The 21671-nt window shown below is 41.5% G+C and overlaps 2 protein-coding genes across 4 annotated transcripts in view; both read right to left on the bottom strand.

Moving 5' to 3' along the window:
• Positions 1-8161, bottom strand: part of LOC308596606 (uncharacterized protein) — a gene marked incomplete at its 3' end in the record, with an annotated part of 240918 nt that extends 232757 nt beyond the window's left edge. For 2 of the 3 annotated variants that reach the window (XR_014012550.1, XM_081211877.1), the window contains exons 1-2: positions 7968-8161; positions 83-223 (exon numbers count right to left, since the gene is read on the bottom strand). Coding sequence is in view for 2 of the 3 variants with exons in the window: in XM_081211877.1 (XP_081068003.1) it covers positions 83-223; positions 7968-8024 (198 nt within the window). The remainder of the gene's footprint in view (positions 1-82; positions 224-7967) is intronic. The other variant, XM_081211878.1, reaches the window with a different exon arrangement.
• Positions 8162-8648: 487 nt separating this feature from the next.
• LRRK2 (leucine rich repeat kinase 2) overlaps positions 8649-21671 on the bottom strand; it is a 74938-nt gene continuing 61915 nt past the window's right edge. The window contains exons 39-51 of the mRNA XM_081211346.1: positions 21535-21635; positions 20784-20974; positions 20374-20534; positions 19224-19394; positions 17627-17727; positions 17229-17423; positions 15854-16047; positions 15344-15413; positions 14311-14495; positions 12348-12500; positions 11533-11741; positions 10472-10546; positions 8649-8905 (exon numbers count right to left, since the gene is read on the bottom strand). Of these exons, the coding sequence (XP_081067472.1) occupies positions 8784-8905; positions 10472-10546; positions 11533-11741; positions 12348-12500; positions 14311-14495; positions 15344-15413; positions 15854-16047; positions 17229-17423; positions 17627-17727; positions 19224-19394; positions 20374-20534; positions 20784-20974; positions 21535-21635 (1928 nt within the window). The 3' untranslated portion in view covers positions 8649-8783. The remainder of the gene's footprint in view (positions 8906-10471; positions 10547-11532; positions 11742-12347; positions 12501-14310; positions 14496-15343; positions 15414-15853; positions 16048-17228; positions 17424-17626; positions 17728-19223; positions 19395-20373; positions 20535-20783; positions 20975-21534; positions 21636-21671) is intronic.

Raw genomic sequence — 21671 nt, 5'->3', positions numbered from 1 at the left:
ACAGTTCATGTGAAGCCCTGTCTGAAACACTATGGGAAACTATGTGAAACCGTTCATGTGAATTAGTAGATGTTTCACTTACGGCAAAGTTCTGGGGTACGCCACTGTACACAGATGCCAGTTGCTGCACATGCCTCTGCATACATCGCAACAGCAGTACAAAGCCCATGGTGCAGGCACAAGCTTCTTCGATGCAAGCCTTGTGAAATGGAGTGGGGTCAACCTAAGGAGGTGGTGTTGTTGAACTACCATTATTGTTAGGGTGCAGGTCTGTGGTTCCACTGCTTAGCCAGGCGCCAAGATCCGCTGCCCGGCATGGCATTGGGAATGTGTCTGCTCTCCACCATATGACCAAGCCAGATTGGGTGGGGTATAAATAATAAAAATTATTATTATTATTATTATTATTATTATTATTATTATTATTATTTACTACTACTATGCTTACTACTACTACTACTATGCTTGTGAGGTAGGTTAGACTGAAACATAGCGGCTGCCTCATATAGGGCCTTACGAGGCTATTGTCTAAACCACCCCAAAGTATTGTCAGGGATTTTATGCATAAAAGTGTTGAGCAAATCTAGTGGTGAATTTGTCCTGAAGATTTCCACTGCGATTTCCACAAAGGCCACATAGTTGTCTCGGTATTGCAAGCAGAAAGATATGGTGAGGCACCTCGTAGGCTTGGTTGTGCTGCATCCTGGGCCCTATCCCGGGAGGGAATTGGCCACACCAGTAGGTTTCCTTGGGGGCAGGCCCTCTGTGTGGACCAGAGAGGGAACTGCTCTCTTCTGGTCTGCTCCTGAGGTATAAATAAGAACCTATAGCAGGCTTCCTCAACCTCGGCCCTCCAGATGTTTTTGGCCTACAACTCGCATGATCCCTAGCTAGCAGGACCAGTGGTCAGGATGGGAATTGTATTCTCAAAACATCTGGAGGGTCGAGGTTGAGGAAGCCTAATCTATAGGTTACATATGTTGTTGGGGTAATAACACTAATGAAGATGATGTAAGAAGCTGATGTAATGATATAAGAAGCAGGGTTCTGCTTGCATTATTATTGCCAGGGATATGATCAAGCACAATTTACTGTTAAACAAAATTCTTATGTAAAAATAGTTAAGTGTTTAAATTATCTACATTGTGCTTACCTTCCAGTTTGGCTCCATTATAATAGAAACTTTGGTCTTTGTGTCCCAGATCAATGTTATTCCATGTATGTATTTGATTATCAAGTACAGCCCAACTGTGTGCACTGTGTATGGTTGCTTGTCAGTTTCACACTGAGAGCTTCCAGGATCTTTAATAAACATGTACTTTCCATCTTCTAGATTCTAGAATCTAGAACAAGGGTACCATTCTGAAATTGTACTTAAAAAGAGAAAAACACACACATGATGGCTCTTGATACTGATAAGGTAAAGGTAAATGGACCCCTGACCATTAGGTTCAGTTGTGACCGACTCTGGGATTGCGACGCTCATCTCGCTTTATTGGCCGAGGGAGCCAGCGTACAGCTTCCGGGTCATGTGGCCAGCATGACTAAGCCGCTTCTGGCGAACCAGAGCAGCGCACGGAAACACCGTTTACCTTCCCGCCATAGCGGTACCTATGATACCTGATGTAAATGACTGAGTTGCAACAAAATATTGCAGTGTTGACTTCTGATGATGCTCAGTGTTCCAGTAAGTCAGTCACTCCCCACTCCAGGATATTCCATTCTGCCTGTACTCCCACCTGATTTTCTGTCTCTGCTACCACAAGTCACTATTCAATAATCACCAAACATGCTTAGCCTTTGCTGAATTAACACCTCCCCCCTACCCCACTTCCATGTACAACTATTTATATGGTTTGGCTCTCATCTTAAAACAAGATGGTACTCAATGAGTCATATGGATAGTTTGTTACAAGCACAACATCCTTATTTTACAAGCTAGCAGTCAATCAGCTAAAGTCACTTGCTCCAGTCCATGATGTGTCAAAAATTACTGTTGCACTTAATGGCGACAGCTGTATCCTGAGCTATTCTTGTAAGATTTCATGCAAGTTCAGGAATTCATCCTCACTCAATGGAGGACATTCTAAACCTCTTTTCGTGGTGCTGAACTTTTGTATAAGCATATGAAACCTATGCTTATACATGTGGAATCTCTCATTTGTGAGAACAGGTAAGACTCATGATTGCCTTATGCTATGTAAGCATCAACATCTGAAGGGTGGAAAAGGAAAATGAAGCACCCTCCCAAAATGTCTTAATGAAATTCCCTTACCTTTGACATAAATGTCGAACATCAGAATTTGGTACAGCACTGTCCATTTCATAATGGTGACTTGTGGTTGCCACTCAAGATTAATATTTCCATCATCATCTGGCTTTTTATAATCTACTACTTTCTCTTGTTTTTCTGTTTTATTTCCTTGATATGCTGATATCCACAATAGTGATAGCTGAATAAACAGCTAATTTGCCTAAAGGAAAAACTGGGATCTCCCCCACAAAGTTCAACTAGAACCTGTAATTATGTGTAGTATCTGTAAGGTTGGCGCTGTTACTTCTTGGGACAATCTCAATGAGTACACAGCTGCTTCTGATTTATCACTGTTCTCTCACAAGTTGGCAAAATGCCATTGCCAGTGTCCCTTTGTTCCTGTCATTATTTGAGCATCGACAATCTAGGAAGCCCAATAAACAAGTACAGAATAAAAATGCCAACCAGAACACAGGTTTGTCACTTTCCAGAACTTGTCCTTGCCAGGAGAGCACTTTTTAAAGCTTTTTTTCAAGTACTGAACCTCTGTGTGACCACATGAAGCTTGCTTGTGGGTAGTTAGATCAACCCTGTCCAGCAACTTCTTTAAATGTTTGATGTAATCGTTGCTCGACCTACAACAAAAATTTTAGCGGGAGATGTTGAGAATTAAAGCAAAGACCCTCTGTATCCAATATATGTAGTCAACACAGTGCCCTCCAGATATTTTGACTCCAACTCCCATTAGCCCAGCCAGCATGACCAATGAGGGGCTATATCTGGAGAAAACCTGTAAAAAGGTAAAGGTAAAGGGACCCCTGACCATTAGGTCCAGTCATGGCTGACTCTGGGGTTGCAGTAGTCCCTTCCAAATTCCTGAAGCCCTTTCATAGGAGCTCTTGATAGTTCCAAAGGGACTTGTGCACATTTGCCAAGATAATTAGAATACAGTCAGTAGGCCATTTTGCGTATGCTATTTTCACTAATTTATGTGTTTTAGGCACACTTTACCCTAAATATACATTTTGTACACATTACTTGACTGGAGTTTAATCTTCTGTATTTTATCTTCCTGTACACCATTGCCAGCAGCTTTTAGCTGTAAGGCAGTTTATAAGTCTGTAAAAGAATCTGTGATGAGAGCAGTTTAGGGGAGAAGCAAGGCTTCCTGTCCGTGCTTCCATCATCAGAGTTCCCCAAAGGAAGCAGCTGTACGTGTGGCTTTGTGGAGGTCCTGATCTTATTTGGGGGAGGGGATTACTGGCATCGTAATTTGATCACTCCAATTCACCTCATTTCAGATACATCATACGTAATGAATAAAATTTTAAGCGTATTTCAAGTGATATTATCTCATGTAACTGATTAATTACTAAGAACAATTTGATTTCAACAGAAAACTTCACTCAGCTTACAATTATGTGTAGTATCTGTCAAAAGACTTATAAAATGAAATTTGTGTGAAAGTTAAAAAAAAATGTTTATTTTTATTACATAAAGGTCATGTACAGTCTGCAAATTATACATTCGTATATACACAGAAAATTTGTGGTATATCAACAAGAATGTGTTAAAGCAGAGAACTTCATAATCCTGAATCTGCATGTAGCCATAACATTGCAAATAGACAAAAAACAGAAAATGGTAGCACATTATTTTATTTAAAGAGAAAAGAAATTTAAAAGTATAAGACATTATATGAGAAAGGACAATTGGTCTTACCCGAAGTAGCGCTTTAATAGGTTGCTGATGAGTCGAATGGGGCGCATCCTGAACTTCTTGTAAACTATCCAGAGATTGGGGAATCTGAGATCCAACACTGGCCTCTACAACTTGTGGCCTTTTGTTTGGAACCACAAAGATTGAGTAAAGTCCTTGAAATCACTGCTCTGCTGGGAGGGTATCAATGGCCCCCATGTTTAGTAGGTGAGGCATGCAAGCCTCAACTGCTCTCAACTCTCTGGGTGCTTTGGAATTGGAGATGGAATGAAGCTGGATAGGGGACTTGCATTATGTTTTATGCCGGGGGGGGGGGGGACGGACGACGAACTGCTCCATCAAGGCAGGAGGAAAAAACTGAGGAGATTCAGCCTGCCTCCCACAATTCTTTGCTCCTGCCTCAGTCACGTGGTGAGAAATTACCCAATCCAGTGGCTTCATCGTCCACCATAGTAAATTAGTCTTTAGCACCCATGCGATTCTTCGCTCAGTCCCTAACAAACTGGGTGGTGTCCTAGTCATTTTCAATCCTCATCCTACTTATTATGCCAATAACTCATCTATCAAAACAACACACCTACTGCTAGCGTCCACTGTCCCAGACACTATTCTGACTTTTAATCTCAGACATCACCATTTTAACATAAATTGGGGGCCAACCCGGAGAATACCCATTCATTATTATCGGCCAATTAGTTTCAACATTCTACTTCACAATCTTTCTTCTCCTCATACCTATAGCCATTATAATAAAAAACAAACTCCTTAAATGATAACCAGCCCAATAGCTTACATAACCTAAAGCACTGGTCTTGTAAGTCAGAAATGAGAACGCACCATCCTAGGACATAAAAAGAGAAGGCCACAACCCCTCATCGCCAGCCCTCAAAACTAGCATTTTTATTAAACTATCTTCTGTCCCGTTCCACCCAGCCACCCCAAGTGGTTTTTTTGCCTCCTCCACCCAAGCAGGAATAATTTCTTGAAGTCAACCCCCCACTTGGCTGGCTGTCCCACCATTGGTTATGGTTCTTGGGGGACTTTTTTTTGAACCAGCAGTGCTTGGGAAACACTGGGAACCCTGTCTAGCTTAGAATCTAGTGGCTATGTAATTTTTCCTGTATTTCTTTTCCTATGTAACTATTTATTCCTAGGTATAGTTCAATTTAAGGATGGAAAATATATATGGATGTCTTCAAAAAAGAACTTGATAATAATAAAAAACCAGAATATAGGCTTAAACCCCTGTGGTCTAAACCTAAAGTCCCTTTGCCAGTATTGATTATGAAAGGTGCAAAAGGACTGGGGAGTAACGCCTGGCATATCTCCTATGCTCCTTCTGACTCATCAGCCAGGGGCGTAGCAAGGGGTGGTGCAGTAGGTGCGGCTCGCCCCGGGCGTCCCCACTAAGGGGGGTGACAAAATGGTGGGTGGCACTCACCGCAGGGCCTGTAGCGCGCCTGAGCCACGCGTCCCTCCTGGAAGTGATGTGGTGGCTTGGGCGCCCGCAGGCTCCGCGCTGAGTGGGAAGAGGCAGGCAGACTCCTCAGTGGCCCCACGGTGCCCATGTGGGTGGGTGCCCGCACCCCCGGGCACAGGGCACGCGTGCCGTCGCAGTCACCCGATCAGCTTGCTCCGCCACTGTCATCAGCACCTTTCTTTTATCTTTAGATGCAATAAGCACATCCTTCAGGGACCCATCCCCAAACCAGTGACTCCCCTCACAAATGGGACAGTGGCCAAATTGACTTCTGATGCTGCATCCGCCCACCAATTTTTTAACCACAAAGTTTGGCGTGCCTCGACTTGAGCCAACATTGCCCTGGCAGAAAACTGAGGCACACCCAAGGTGGCATGAGCCATACAGGCTTGCGCCTTCAGTGATTTATTTAAGGTCTGCCTCAGCCTCACAATATCCTGCGGTGGATTTTGCAGCAAGTCCTCCAACCAAACCATGCATGCCCTTGCACAAAAGGCAGCTGGGCAAGCCGCCTGCATAGACAATGTTGTGGCCTCATGCACCTTACGCAAGGCAAAATCCAAATGCCTATCTGTCATATCCTTCAGTTGAGCATCAACTTCCTGAGGCAATAAATTGCAAGAGGAAAGAATGGCATCCGGACAGTCCACAGGAAGAGTCTTAATATAAGCGGTGAAATCAGTCTCCAGAAAATAAATCTTATCTGCCAAATTGGTGCCCTTTCTAAACTGCAAAGGAACATCCAGCTCAGTCTTAGCCACCCTCTTTAAATGGCCTGTTATCGGCTATCAGTCAGTAAAGAAATATCACTAGTAGTTGAGGTCTCAGCAGATTTGTCTTTCTGTGAAGCCAAACCTAGACATGACCTTGTGGAACAGAGTAGTAAAATTAAGATTCTGGACACATTGGAGTGGTAACTTACTCATCCTGTAAGGAGCCATCACTCCGTTGATGGAGTTTTTTTCTCTCCTGCCTCTGTCATGTGAAGAGGGTCCTAATCAAACCCCTTCGGGTCATCAGCAACCGCCTTAAATCACCTTGCTTTACATTCCCACTATAATTCCAGCTTGTTAGAAGGGAAAGGTGAATGGTGTGAAAGGGCAAACAGAACATCTCCTGGAATATCAGAATTAAATACAATTTTGCCAAGGGAGAATGTGGGAAAGGGGAAGGAGCATCCTGACAGGAATATGCTACTGGCATTCAACAGAGAAAGAACAATTGATCTATCTGAAGTATCGTTTTGAGAGGGGGGTGTTGCATCCAATGGAGACACTAGACTGGAGCAAAGACCTGTGGGAAGTCGGCTGGACTCCCTCATTTTTCTGGATTCACCAAGCAGAAAGTACTGACGGAGTCCCTAAAGAGAAAAAAAACACCTGCCTACTTCCCCCTTCCCCGGAAATTTCTGTAATAAAATCAGCAGGTGGTGGTATAGTCTGAGCATTCAACTGAGTGGAAGCAGTTTTAGGAGCTGATGCCTGCTCTGTATTGTGAGCCTGGGACTCGGGTAAAATTATGGAAGAAAGACGCTTCCTTGGAAGAGCTGTGGGAGCAGTCTTAGCACGTCTTCGGGCTTTATAGGACATTAAGTGCTTCAGTTTTTGCTTTGCTTCAGAGGTGGGCGGCTTAAAGCCACAAGCGTCCTCCATAGCAGCCATTAAGACAGCAAAGAGGCGTGTGTGTGTGCACGTGCGCACACACAGAGACAGACTCAAATTTTCACCAAATAAATACTCAACTCCATTTGCCACACCGTGGACCAGGAGAAAAGGCAGGCAAAAGCTTCACACCACACCACACACTCCATTTGCCACGCTGTGGACCCGGAATGGGGGAAAATAGAAGCTACACACACTCTCCTTGTGACAACCACCGACCAGGAAGATAAGGACAAGGGGCAGGCACTATGTCTCTGCCAAAGCGAACTGGCAGGGATGTAATAGGAACGCTCACTCCGCTGCCAGTGTTAAAACAGCAAACTGGGAGGAGGTGGTCAAACTGTTTTTAAATAAGCAAATAAGTGGGATGACCAAACCTAAAGAGCAATGGAAAGGGTTTTCTTTTTTCGTGGAAAAAACCACAACGTGCGGACAAAGAACTGTAGAACAAAAACTGTAGAACAAAAACAATGTTAAAGGAAATCTAAAGAAAAAAACGCGGTTCATAATCTAGTAAAAAACTTAGCCGAGTCAGGAGAACGTACTGTGTGTGTCTAGACAAGAGGAAAAACCGAGGGAGTCCAGCCAACTTCCCGCAAGTCTGCTCTTGCCTAGTGTCTCGCGACTGAGTGAACACCCATTCCATTGGATACAATGCCCCACAAACTGAAATGAGGCCATGAAATCATAATTACATTCACAACAATAGCAATCTAAAGTGCTTTAAACAGGTTGGATGCAAACAGGATTATGTAAGTTGAATTGATCTCAACGGGACCAAAGCTGGGCTGTAATCTAGCCCCCATTTACCATAGAGTAAATTCCATTTAATTCAGCTGGACTTAGTGCTGACCTGGCATGTGGTTGTGTCCAATGAAGTTATTCTGACAGCGATTTCCGGCACTGGCATCTGTGCAGATGTGATTTCCGGCGTCGCCGAAGTGAGTCTCCGCGCCGCACCAGTTTAGCGCAGCATGCAAGGACTCGCCAAGCAGGTAGCTTGGATCGGGGGTGGCTCGTGGGCCGGTAAAATGACCCCATGGGCCACTTTTACCATAGAGTAAATTCCATTTAATTCAGCTGGACTTAGTGCTGACCTGGCATGTGGTTGTGTCCAATGAAGTTATTCTGACAGCGATTTCCGGCACTGGCATCTGTGCAGATGTGATTTCCGGCGTCGCCGAAGTGAGTCTCCGCGCCGCACCAGTTTAGCGCAGCATGCAAGGACTCGCCAAGCAGGTAGCTTGGATCGGGGGTGGCTCGTGGGCCGGTAAAATGACCCCATGGGCCACTTTTGGCCTTAGGTTGCCGACCCCTGCTCTATAACATGCCTTTATTTATATCATAATGCTTCAAGTATAAAAATATTGCTTGATTAAATATACATACATAAATACAGCATGGGATAGTGGAATTACTCTAAACGTGGAGTGGTATAAAAGACCTTGAAAACCAGATGAAAGGAGTTCAGGTTACATGTTACAGCTGGGTTTCCTACGTACCTTCCACCACTGGAAAATTAAGGCACTGCCCAGTCAATAATATTCTCTATATTTTCAACAAAACTGATGCTGATGCATCCTGAGAAATATTTACATTGCATATTTCAATGGAGCTAGAACAGAAACCTCCTGTATGAGCCCAGTGAGATACGTGTTTTCATAGCCAGTTAATCCAAAGAAATGCTCTTCATTTTTTCTGCTAACTCTTGTCTCAGCTCAATATGTTTTCTCAGGTTTTGCACTTCATGTGGCAGATTAATGTCCCATATAGTCAAACATGACTGTATTCCTGTGAACAAATTGAGGCAAATATGGTTGAAGATATTAATCAGGAAATAGATCTCAAGCATTTTTCCAGCTGTTGGGCAACTTAGAAATAGGACTTTAAAAACTTTAGAAATAGGAGCTGAAACAGTCACTTGGGCAGAAATCCTATGCACACAACTGGGGGAAAAGTGCCATCAAACTCAATAAGATTACTTCTGAGTAGACAGGCATAGGATTGCATTGTTAATGGCTAGCAATACGTGGTTTAAATGTACGGTGTGTACCCAGCCTCAGTTCTGCAAAAATTCCTGGATACAGTCGCTTGCAAAGGGTGCTGGGAAATGTAGCTCTGTGATAAGTAAACCACAGTTCCCATGTAGCCCAAGTGTGAGAAAGGGACAAGCTAGCCATAATGGCAGCAGACTCATGTGGGCAAAATTTATCTCCAAGCTTATTTTTCATCAGTCTGGTTAAGAAAGGAAAATCTTGCATATATGAGACCCACACATGAGTGGGATTCCTGATCTCAGAGTTCTATGGTATCTGTAAGTGAAATACTAATCATGGTTGCCTCACATGAGAAAAGTCCTGACTTTTAACCAGGCAGATCCAGCCTTTTACGTGGTTGCATGCAGAAGGTAGGAAAGACCTCTGCCTCCTGAGGCCTGGGAGCAGTAATGGGCAACTCTGCATTTATGGCCTGAATCACTTTTGCGTGCTTTTACCCACAATTCCATTTGATTTTTGCATTAATTTGTGAACATTTAAATTAAAATATTTTCAAAGCAATTATTTAAATGAGCATCTTGCATGCTTACATGAACTGCATCACAATATTCAGACAAGGGCAAAGCCAAGTTCTGATCTGCGCTAGTCCAAGAGGTGCATATCAGGTTATTCTGTGAAGGAATTTGCCGAGTTCTGGGCTGGATGGACCTACAGCCTCACAAGGGCACTTTATACTGTATGTGGTTATTTACGCCTGATTCAAACATAATGGAAAACCACAGTCTCCTGTTCTGTGCCTTTTATAAACAAAGCCTGAATTTGGACATAATCAAGAACAGAGATAAGTTTCAAAGCAGAAGTGAGAGCTTTAGATCCCCTTTTTTGATTCACTGAAGAGCACTGAAACATGTATGAAGAGCCCTGCACAATTGTGCTTCACAACAGAAAACCAAGGTTTCCCATTACATCTGAACTGGACCTTGGTCTTTGACTGGTGGACCTAACAATAGCTATCCATCAGAATGCTTTAGTCAACATGTTAAGCAGTAAACTGCAATCCTACACACTTACCTGGAAATAAGTCTGCAAAGGTCTGCACTCCTAGTTAATCAGCATGCTATGTGGCATATTAAAACTTTGGGTAGACAGAAATGGTCCCCGGAAAGACCATGTGGGGCTTTCTATTGTGTATTATCACATTCTGTTGTGTATGACTGACGCCGTGTAACATAAACTTGCCAAGAGTCAGCAGGAGCAGAAGAGTGAATAAACAGCGGTGAAAATATTATCATGGCATGATCTCACAAAAGCTGTACAGATTCCCTTTAAAATGTTTAATACAGAAGGCAGTAATCCTTACCTGTGGCGTATTCGCTGTCTTTGCTTTCACCTTTATGGCAGTAGCCCAACACCAGAACTACGTTCTTCAGGCTCCCTTTTACCAAACAAACAAAGGTAAGATATAATCCAGTATCCAAAGTTAAACTTTAATTAGTAACGAATCAGTTTCAGTATTAAAAGTACATCGGCTTGGATCCAGCCCCACCCTCTGTGTGCAAATGAAAAGTATCTCAATGCGTGCATTGGCAGCAGCGGCAGGGATTGTCCTATCCCTTTGACTGTAGTCTCTAATGCCACCCCCAAACCTTTGACAGGGGCTTTTGGAGGAAAGCAGGAAAGTTTCTTTGTGTAAGTAGAAGCAAACTGAGGCTTCTTTAGATTCAGGCCCTGTACTTTGACAAAGTATTATAATTTAAGGCTGCACTTGAGGAAGGCTGCCAAGAAAATAAACAATCAAGAAAGTGCAGAGGGCAAAAATAAACTACAGCACGTATTGTAGAATTATGACAAATAGTACTATTGCTCTAAATTCCATACTCAAGTTTTTACAAACAAGAGGAGGAGACTTCGGAGCTCGACTTTTAGCTCATGCAGCAAGCCATAGTAAGCCTTACCAACTGCAGTTAATGTTTAGACTTTACGTTTTGAGCCTAAACACTTACCCGGGAGTAAATTCCACTGAAAACAATACTTACTTTTGAATAGACATGTATAGTATGACACTGTAAGAACCATGTGTGTAGAGCAATGAAAGAGGTCTTTATGAATATCTAACTTGGGAACTGGAGACTGCAGATGCGTTTCCCACAAGCAAAGTGGTCTTGCTCAACTAACACACATTAATTTTAACAACGGAGGTTAGTGAAAAAGGTATACGAGGGTAGATGTGCTGCACTACTTTCGAAATGGTTCAAAATGGTCATGGATCAGATGTTAAAAACTGCACACATATGTGTGTAAAGTAAAAATGAAAATGGTAAACGTGTGTGCTCGGTTCCTTGAAGGAAGCAAAGGATAACCCATACATAAATACATTTCATTCCTGGGACCATGATGATTTCCTGTGAAGCCTTCACTTACCTAACTGGGCTGTCATCATGAATCTAACAGAATCACAGAAATCCCTCATTATTCTTATGGGCCGACGAGTTGAGAGGTCAAGCAGTAAGATATGTCCTCCCCCTGTGCCAATCCAAAGGGCTGTATTCTTCTGCAGGCAGATGCTCTTCACTCTTCCCAAAATAGCAACTTCTTGTTTTGATTCTTTATTCAGGTTTGGCACCTCCTCTCTAAAACAATATGATACCATTGTATGTTAAAGTTGCAATGGGTCATGCCTTTCCTTTCGTGTTTCCCGTATATTTTCACATAAGCATCTCATTAAGCGGCCATTTGTTTAACGGAAAGAAGGACAGAAATGCTTTAAGCTACACCGACTTCCTATTCTCTTTGCACTATCATTTAGAATACTAAAAGCAGACGCCTAGCAATCTCTGGTCACTTCCTGCCTGTGAGAACAACTGCCCAGTTTGAGTAGTTGCCAACATATGTGCTTCTTGCAATAAAGTGTGCCTTCATAATAAACCTACAAGAAAAGTTTGTGCATTGTATTACATAGTAAAATCTCTACCGCACTCTTGAGCTACAAATCCACTTTAAATGGGCAAATATATTACAGTAAGAAAAATGATGGGGGAAAGCATAGGAATGTATCAGATAACTTTCACACTGTATAACCTCTGTGCAATCAGGACAAACAGGTTTTCTGGAAGCCTTGTTATTTATTTTTTAATATTAAAGCTTTGCTTGTGGAACACATTTTTAAAATCAGCTTAACCACCCATGATATCCCTGACTTCTCTGTGACAGCTGTACACAAAATATCAAACACTCACTTTAGAAAATGCATGCAGTCGATTAGTTCACAAAGCTTCTCTGTCTTTTTATCCCAAACTTCCACAAAATAGCTATTTTTCTTCGCCAAGTAGATGGATTTGTCTACTGCTATTGAAATGATATTGGCATCACTGTGAGCCCTGTGGCATAATCTGAGGGGTAGAAAAGAAAAAACAGATTGACATACGATAGTACAGAACATATAACATGTGTCTGCAAAGATGGGAAGTTTACAATAGACACCTCTGAAAAGCTTGGTGGACTCTCCCCATCCCTGCAATAACCTAGATTCTACCTGCAGAAGTTCCACATCCAGAGCTGTTCACCTCCCCTGGAAATCTGCTCCTAGGCGTTGAGGTACCCTTCAAAAAAATGTGTGCCACAGTGGGAGAGGATACTTCCCTTCCCCAGCACCAGCTCACACAGGTAAGTACTTTCTGCTCCTACACAGAAATCTCTGGGTACTGGCCAATATTCAGAGCTATCCTCAGTGGCTACGTGTTTGAATTTAATGCGTGTCCAAACTAAGAGCCTTCAGCTGTGGAATGCCCTCCTCCCACAAGTCTGACTGGCATCAATATTGTCATCACTCTAGTGCCAAATTAACCCCCCCCCATAGTTGTTGGTTTAGCTGATGGTTGTTTAGCCTCCTCTGCTTTTTGAGCTGACTTTGCTCTGAATTTCATTGTTCTGTTGTGGTGTATTTCATGTTCTATACCAGTGGTTCTCAACCTTTTATTGGCCATGCCACACCTAAGTATCTCTAAAACCCTGATGTTCCCCTGTGATGTATAATTATTATTATTCAAAAAGTGAACTCCTATTCACATGGAGGAAGCATAGAAGGACATTAACTGTTAATAACACATTCTTAAATTGCCCCCCTTAAAAATCAAATTGCCCTGTTGTGGGGTGTGTGCCCCACATTGGGAACCACGGTTCTATACCCAGCCTAGTATCTGTAAATTGAAGGGTATACAACTCCTATAATCCTTGCACATTGAAAATGCTGGCTGGGGCCAATGAGAGTTCAACAACATCTGGAGGGCATCACATGGCCGCCTCTGATGTACATACGTGCAGATAATGTGCAAACGTTTATATATGCTCAATGAGGGCTTGATTTATTGCCAATTGATGTCACTTAAGACTACCTCCATGACATCCATGGATTTGTTCAGACCAGCTTCTGGGCGTCCAAAGTTCACAAGGAAAAAATCAGTGGGAGTTCGCACAAAAATGTACAGTGGTGCCTCGCAAGACGAAAAGAATCCGTTCTGTGATTCTCTTCGTCTAGCGGTTTTTTTCGTCTTGCGAAGCAAGCCCATTGAAGGATTAGCGCTATTAGCGGCTTTTAGCGGCTTATCTGCTGATCGGATCAGCTGATAAGCGGCTTAGCGGCTTAGAAAAAGGGGGGGAAGGAAAAAAAAAACCAGCAGGAACTCGCAAGACATTGTTGTCTTGCGAAGCAAGCCCATAGGAGATTCGTTTTGCGAAGCACCTCCAAAATGGAAAACTCTTTTGTCTAGCGAGTTTTCCGTCTTGCGAGGCATTCATCTTGCGGGGCACCACTGTATTCCAGGGCGTTTATAAGAAATACACATGGATCAGCATAATAGAAATAAATGGAAAAATACATCTGACAAAGGTATGCAACGTTTATGCAAGTGTGAAAGTACTTGGGACTCCCTGACCCTCAGTCATATGAACTGTAAACTGTTTGGTGAACTTTATCACACAATTTATATTTTACAAGTGATAAGGCCAAATAAGGTTTCTCATGGTTGGGCGAGGAGAATCTTATTCTCCTCATTCCGCCAAAAAGATGCAGATAGGGTAACTGTAAAGAGAAGTACCAGGCAAAAAGATAAGCAAGATACTTAAAGAATAAATGATGTATTTTAAAGAACACAACCAAAAGAGTCAAAGGCATGTAGTGAAAATTAAAACAAATGAACTTACATTTGGCTTGTTTTTGTCTCAATGATTTTTTGGACGCAGAAGTCATTAGAAAATGATATAATCTTTGTTCCACAGCCTCCCCAGATTGTATTTTTTTCACATGAATAAACAGATTCTCTTAAGCACATAAGTGGGGTGCTGCGGGTTCCAAGTTGTAAAATCTTCAAAGGTGCAGCATCTTTGCACTGGAAGTATAGCAAAAAACATCGGTGAGAAAAATCTCCAGGCATGAATAAAACACCAGTCCCTGCTGATATACATAACTTTACATGTTGCTGTTGTTGCATGGTCATTCAATACTAACAACAACAACAACAACAAAATACCCTGCCTTTTTCCCTGGCGGTACTCAAAGCAGCTTACAAATGAAATTAAGAAATGCTAAAAATATAGGGGGAACAATCATTAAAAACAATTAAACACTGATAAAATTAAAACTATATACATATATAAAATCTGTTTGAAACCTAAAAATAATTACATTAAAAAAAATACTGGGATATACAAAATCTAAAAGTTCTAAGCATAAACAACTTAAATATAAACGAAGATGCATTCATAAGCATTATGGAAAATGAGAAAATATGAGGAGACACAATTGTTGAAGAGGTAAACATGACTAGTGAAGGAATGAAACTCATTGAGTATGATCCACAATTCTTCTGTAATGCTATAAATGAATTTAACATTGTTTATAAAATGGATTTTGATTAAAATTCCTGAGCCGTTTGTACAGTTTACTATATTTATAAAGAAAGAGAGGAGCAGGTTAGCCATGATTTGATCATTGTGCAAAAGGCCACTGCTCATTTGTGGTAACCCATAATTTGTTTCAGGCTATGGCTTACCATAATGTGTGAAAGGGGCCTTTATGTGGCTTCCCTATTCAGTGATATTTCAATAACATCAGCTGTCAAAGAGTTTTAGAAAGACCGCTAACCTTTGAACACAAATGAAAAGGGGGAAAGGCATCAAAAACTATGTATGTGTTTCATTGCTTCAGAATTACTGGAAGATAGTGTTGCAGATGTACCTTTACTGCTGTGTCTTCAAAAACCGCTAGCTGTCCATCAGCTGTACCAGCACAAAAATAGTTCTGTTTGCTGAAATGAAACAGGGAATTTTGCAAGTATATCATTGAAATAAACTGATTATATATATCTTACTAAACCACTGCATGATTCTTATAGAAATAACCGTTCACTGCATACTAAATGAACCATTACACAAGCATGATTTTTAGTGAGATGCACCAAATATACGTGTGCAGTATTATGACTGGAAGCACAAATCAAAAGCATTCAATTTCATTTTTAAAAAGTCTACCCTTCAAGTAATATTGCAATTAAACACCTGCACAAAGGCGATAATAATTCTCACAACAACTCATTTAAGCCATTTGAATATGTAGCTATGAGATGCAAAGGTGTGTAAAATTATTTCTGGGTGGACATTTTTTGTACTTTCCTAATTAATAATTATGCAATAATTAATAATTAATTAATAATTATGAAATTCCATCTATACTTAGATACAACCGTACTTTTGCTTTGCATAAGAGTAGAAGTAAAGACATGTGACAGAATCCGACATCTTCTGAAGTTGGTGCCTGGGCTTCTCCTCTTCTGCGTGAAAGACCCACAAACAACCAGAATGAGTTCCTGCTACAATCCAGTTCTCCTTCTCTGCAGAAAGAGTTACCAAGGCCATACACAATACTCTGTTATCTGCAATTTCCTGGTGGGGAACAATATATATAGTAAACATCTGGACACAATTACGTAAACACATTAATCTTATTATTATCTTTTTATTTTACCAATTCCCTTGAATTCTAGAAAAAGCTCCATTCGACTGACTACTTTATCTTTCCAAAATTAGTAGCTACCATGGGGCTATGGAACATGTAAATGCTTCTTTTTCTCTAAGGACAGCTGGTCGGGTGCACTTTCCCTTTCTCTGAATATTACACTTTTGTATACATTAAGGAGCAAAGATTAAGTGACCAGTTCCCTGCTGCCCTTCCTCTACTCATAGTAGTAACGAACCTGGATTCTTGAATGTCCAAGGAGTAGCAGCTCAAAGGAGGAAATGAATCCACTCACTGGGCCCATCCCGAGTAAGCCTACAAAGCACCAGATTCTACACGCAGCCTTCAGAGGAAGTACCTTTATCTATGAAAGCTGATAGACTGCCATCTCCTCTGAGGATCAAGAAAGCCCTGCACAGCTTCCATTGGCCAAGTCCCAGCAGCTCGAAAAGTTTACCACCTGAATACTAGGCTCTCCTGCATGATTGCTGACTGTGGTCCTGAAACACGTGTTCTTTTGTTTTGAACCAGAACCCTTGTTCCAGTTCAGGGCTCTGACTTCTTTCCAGCGAAAAGACATATTGAGCCTGCCTCCTATCATCTCCTTTGGGCTGTCCTCTTTTTCTCTCTCAAAAATTTAAAAAAACAACCAAACCTCTCAAGGTTGCAGCAGCATTATTATTATTATTATTATTATTATTATTATTATTATTATTATTATTATTAAGTCAGGGTTCCATATATTTTTATTTAATGTTTTATATGCCCGTAAGATTATAGCACTTATTGACACATAAAGAGGTTTAAAAGATAGGACTCACTGTTGCTAGGCTAACATTGAAAACTGTAACAGCTATGGTAACAATTATTGTTCCTCTACCAAATGAGTATGTAATTGAATGCTATTATGAGACTGATAGATCTGAGATGTAAAAGAAATCTCCATTACAAAATGCAAAACAAAACAAACCTTTCTATGGCATGCAAATATATATACATGCTGAATTAACTGCCCTTTGAGATTCTACTAATTAAGGCATGACGTTTATTATATACTGCATCTACCAGGACTGAAGCATTTGTATTAAGCACCAGCTTTTACACTTACCTGACACCTGTGTCCATCTGAATTTAAATCAATAAATGAGATCTGTGCTGCTTCTAAGTTTCCGCTACCTATCCAGATTCCTGTCTTCTTACAACTTGGATTTGTAGCAACCATGCAATCTGCTCCAAAAGGAGAGGGTACTGAGATGTATCTCATCAAGCAGACCAGTTCTGCGGAGTTCAAAATATCATAAACCTGCAGAAATACCACATTAGTAGCAACAGTGAGTAATGGCTCCTTCTTATACATTATGTTTCTTACAGCACAGTAATAAAATGCACTGCCAATACTGCATATACTGTATTGTTTAGAAAGGCATTTAATGACACATTCATTTATACAGCAGATCAGATGGGTCTTTTCCACTTATAAACACATAACCCACAGCAAATGCCTACCTGAGCAGATGTAGGTCTTTCCTGAGGATTTTCTTTCAAACACTTCTTAATTAAATCTTCAACTTCTGGCCAGGGGGTGCAGCTATATTCTTTGACAGGATCTAGAATTTAAGTTTTTGAGTTTCAGATGAAGAAAAAGAACTATACAGACCAGTGTTAAGTATACAGTCCTCTGTGAACCAGAAGCAGTTTAGTCACATGACCTGGAAAGCTTTCTGTGGACAAACACTAGCTCTCTCGGCCTGAAAGTGAGATGAGTGCCGCAACCCCATAGTCACCTTTGACTGGACTTAACAGTCCAAGGGCCCTTTACCTTTTTATAGTAAAATCAATTGCTTTTAAAGAATTCCTTAAGTCAAAATGGGTTTGAAAAGAATGTACATTTCTCCCATAAGTACCATATTTTTCTGTGTATAAGATGAGGTATTTTGCTAAGTCTTGGTTCTTTCGAAGAAGAGCCCAAAATTTACTCTCGGCATCAAGAAGCAGAGAATTAAACAAATTACAAATTTTAAAATATTGGTCCTGACTCATGAACTCCAAGCAGTGGATGGTACACTGTTATTTAATACTGTTATGTACCGTATTTTTCGCCCCATAGGACGCACCGGCCCATAGGACGCGCCTAGTTTTTTGGGGGGAGCTTCCCCCGACCCCAGCCCCCAGAACAGGCAGCTCTCCGCAAGCCTTGGGAGACCGGCGCGACTTCCCGCCGGGCTCCCACGCCTTGCGGATATCTGCCTGAAGCCCAAACCAGGTCGGGGGACAGCGGGATGGCGGCGTTTCGCCTCCCCACTGTCCCCCGAGCATGAGGGGCTGGCGGTGGGGAGAAGCGCGCTTCTCCCCGCCGCCAGCCTCCAAACCAGGTTGGGGAACCGAAGCCTGGGGCGCGCTGTGCAGCGTGCCCTAGGCTTCGAGATGCAGGCTGCTATCCGCAAGCCTAGGGAGCCCGATGGGAACTCCCGCGGGCTCCCAAGGCTTGCGGAGAGCTTCCTGAAGCCTGGAGAGCGAGAGGGGTTGGTGCGCACCGACCCCTCTCGCTCTCCAGGCTTCAGCAAAAGCCTGCATTCGCCCCATAGGACACACACACATTTCCCCTTCATTTTTGGAGGGGGAAAGGTGCGTCCTATAGGGCGAAAAATACGGTAACTTTGTTCTCTTCAGTGTAAATATTTGTTGCTTACACAAATATTTCCTTAACCTTGCTTTATAATGTTAGAATGAACCACCCCTACCCATGCAGAATTGTGCGCACACATAATACACATAATGTCCTACATACCATCTTATATGAGAAGGACATTAAATAATGAAAAATAAACCACCAGTGAACAACCTGAGTATATCAACAAAAATAAGGAGGCACAATGCATTCTGTAAACCTACACGGCAGTGGTTGAGCCAGATAATATTAGCTGCCCTGGATTTCTGTTGGTTTTAATGGAACACTGTGCACCGAATGTTTGCAGTGCCTTCAGTTTCCAGGTCACTTGATATCTTTATTCCAAACCTTTCCTCTTCCGCCTTTTTGGCTTTCAGTACTGTCTACTGCTCATGCAACAACCACTGTATTGAACACTAGGAGAAGTAAACATACCTGGCAATTTTCCATGGATAGCTAAGTCATCAAATTCATTAGGAAATTTCATGCCTTCTAATATTCTCCCACCAGCTGTTAAAATGTCATACAGGAGCAAGCCAAATGAATAAACATCAGCTTGCTGATTGTAAATAACATTTCCTCTTGCAACTTCTGGTGCTCTGAAGCCTAAAAAATAACACCCAAGTCATTAATTGTTATGCTTCTTGCCATGCTGTTGCTGTATTTGTTGTTTTAATTTAGGAATCTCAAGTTATGTTAAGCGACATAAGAAACTTCACATGAACACCAACTATTTAGGGCCTAAAAAGAGCTGAGAGCTTCCAGAAAGCAATCATGAAAGTTAATAAGAAAACCATCTCTTACACTCGGTCTCTGTCTCTCTTTCCACAGAAGCATAATATACAAAGGAGAATAAGAAAGTCACTGAAGGACTTTATACACAGGCTCTCATACATCTACTCAAAGTCCAAGCTGGCTATGAGTCAACAAGCAACAACCTTCTGCATGCAAAGCAGATTTTGTTTTTCAAATTCAATAAAGATTCTGTGCCTGTTTTAAGATGCAACCCCACCACTACTTACCCGAGAGTAATATAATAATATAATAATAATTTATTATTTGTACCCCACCCATCTGGCTGGGTCTCCCCTGCCACTCTGGGCAGCTTCCAACAAAGATTAAAAATACATTAAGTAAGCACCATTTAACCCAATGGAACTTATTTTTGAGTAGACATGACTAGCATTGCACTGCAAGCCAGCTTATTAAAATAACGCATGTTGAAACATCTTATTCTGTATCCCTAAACAGTCCTGCTCAGTGGTTTTACAGAGACATAGGAAAAGAAGCAATTGTGTATGTTCAAGGAAAGGCTTATGAAGATGAAAAATTGCCATCACTACCTGCAGGACCCTGACAGGGTTCTAGGAAGCAGGAGTTAACCCTGTGTTCCCAAATGGAAAAGAGTAATCGTTTACTTTAAAACCATTTCCCCTTAGGATGGGGAGAGTCAGGCTGGTCACTGGCTTTGGAAAATTTAGTTCTTCTAAATTGCATTTCTCAAACGTGTCATGATGTTAACCTTGTTACACTACAAGAGACTGATGTGATACCTTGACTTGATTAAATATGAAGTCCTTCATACCTGGTGTGCCCTCAGATGTTTTTATCCCCATTCTACAGCAATACTGGGCGATACCATAATCGGCAATCTTTGCAATGACCGCTGAATTGGGATACAGTGTAAAGAGAAGCACATTGTGGGGCTTTAGATCACGGTAGATGATCATTGCTGAATGCAGATACCTGTGAGAAAAATATATGTATTGGAAATATTGAAAATGAGAAGTAGTGCCAGTCCACAAGGCAGCTTCAAAACATCTAGTCATATGTGAACAGAGTGAACAACACTTCAGATTTATCAAATTTAGGAAATCCATTAGTATAAGTGAAAATTACTTAGCAGAAATAGAATATTCAGAAACATTTATTGCAATGGGGGAAAATCCATGTTGATTTTTTTGTGCTGAAACAAACATTTAAAGATCGTTTTACCTTAAGCCATCGGCTACATGTAGAGCTATCCTGTGCTGGAGTGTTCTGGTTAGGCTGGCATTGTCTTGTTGCAGCAATCGATCTAGAGACCCTTTTGGTGCTAATTCCATGACAAGCATTCGGGGACGCACTGCTGCAGCCAGCAAGAGCACTAAACTAGGGTGATGAAGATGGCAAAGCACTGCAAGTTCCTGGAAACAGTAAAATGAAAATGAAACAACAGAAGCACAAGCACTGGTTTTTTCAGTGGCAATTCTGTGCTCAGGTGGGTGGGAGGTCAAACAGATTATTGGAGCCAGCTCTATCTTGTATGCACAAAGTGTCAGAAAACAATTTGGGAAGGGCTTCTAAATCTCCACTTTGCCAATGTTATACGACAAGTTGTTGTGTTAACTTGTAATAACTCCCCTATAAGCCAGAAACACAAATTCTTAAAAATTAAGGTAATTCAAATATTAATAGCCCCCATTTCTTTTACAGAGGAAATCCAAGGTGGCCAAGCACAAGCAATTAAGATATAAACTTAAAAAATACAAAAACACAAAAATAACCCTGGGATACAAAAACCTGCGGATAACCAGTTTCCCCAACTAGCAGTACTACTGTCTTATCTGGATTTAAATTGTTCACCCAGTCCCTCAAGGCATTCAAAAAGTGGTTCACAATATTTAGAAAGTGAGTTTTTCTTCTTTTAAGCTGCTGAAACCTTTAGAAAGGGTGCTTCTCTCAAACAAGCTCTTCAAAGACTTACTTGTCTTAGAAGTCTAAGAGATGTGTGCTTATTAAAAATCTTTACAGCTGCCTCATTTCCACTGTAAGAAGCACGGTATACAGATCCAAATCCACCATCACCTTTCCCGAAAGAAAACAGAACACAATGTAAAAAAT

Source organism: Podarcis bocagei, assembly GCF_964188305.1.
Source record: "Podarcis bocagei genome assembly, chromosome: 10".
Lineage (NCBI taxonomy): Eukaryota > Metazoa > Chordata > Lepidosauria > Squamata > Lacertidae > Podarcis > Podarcis bocagei.
Note: the sequence above shows the minus strand (reverse complement) of the source record. Positions and strands in the feature narration are given on the sequence as shown.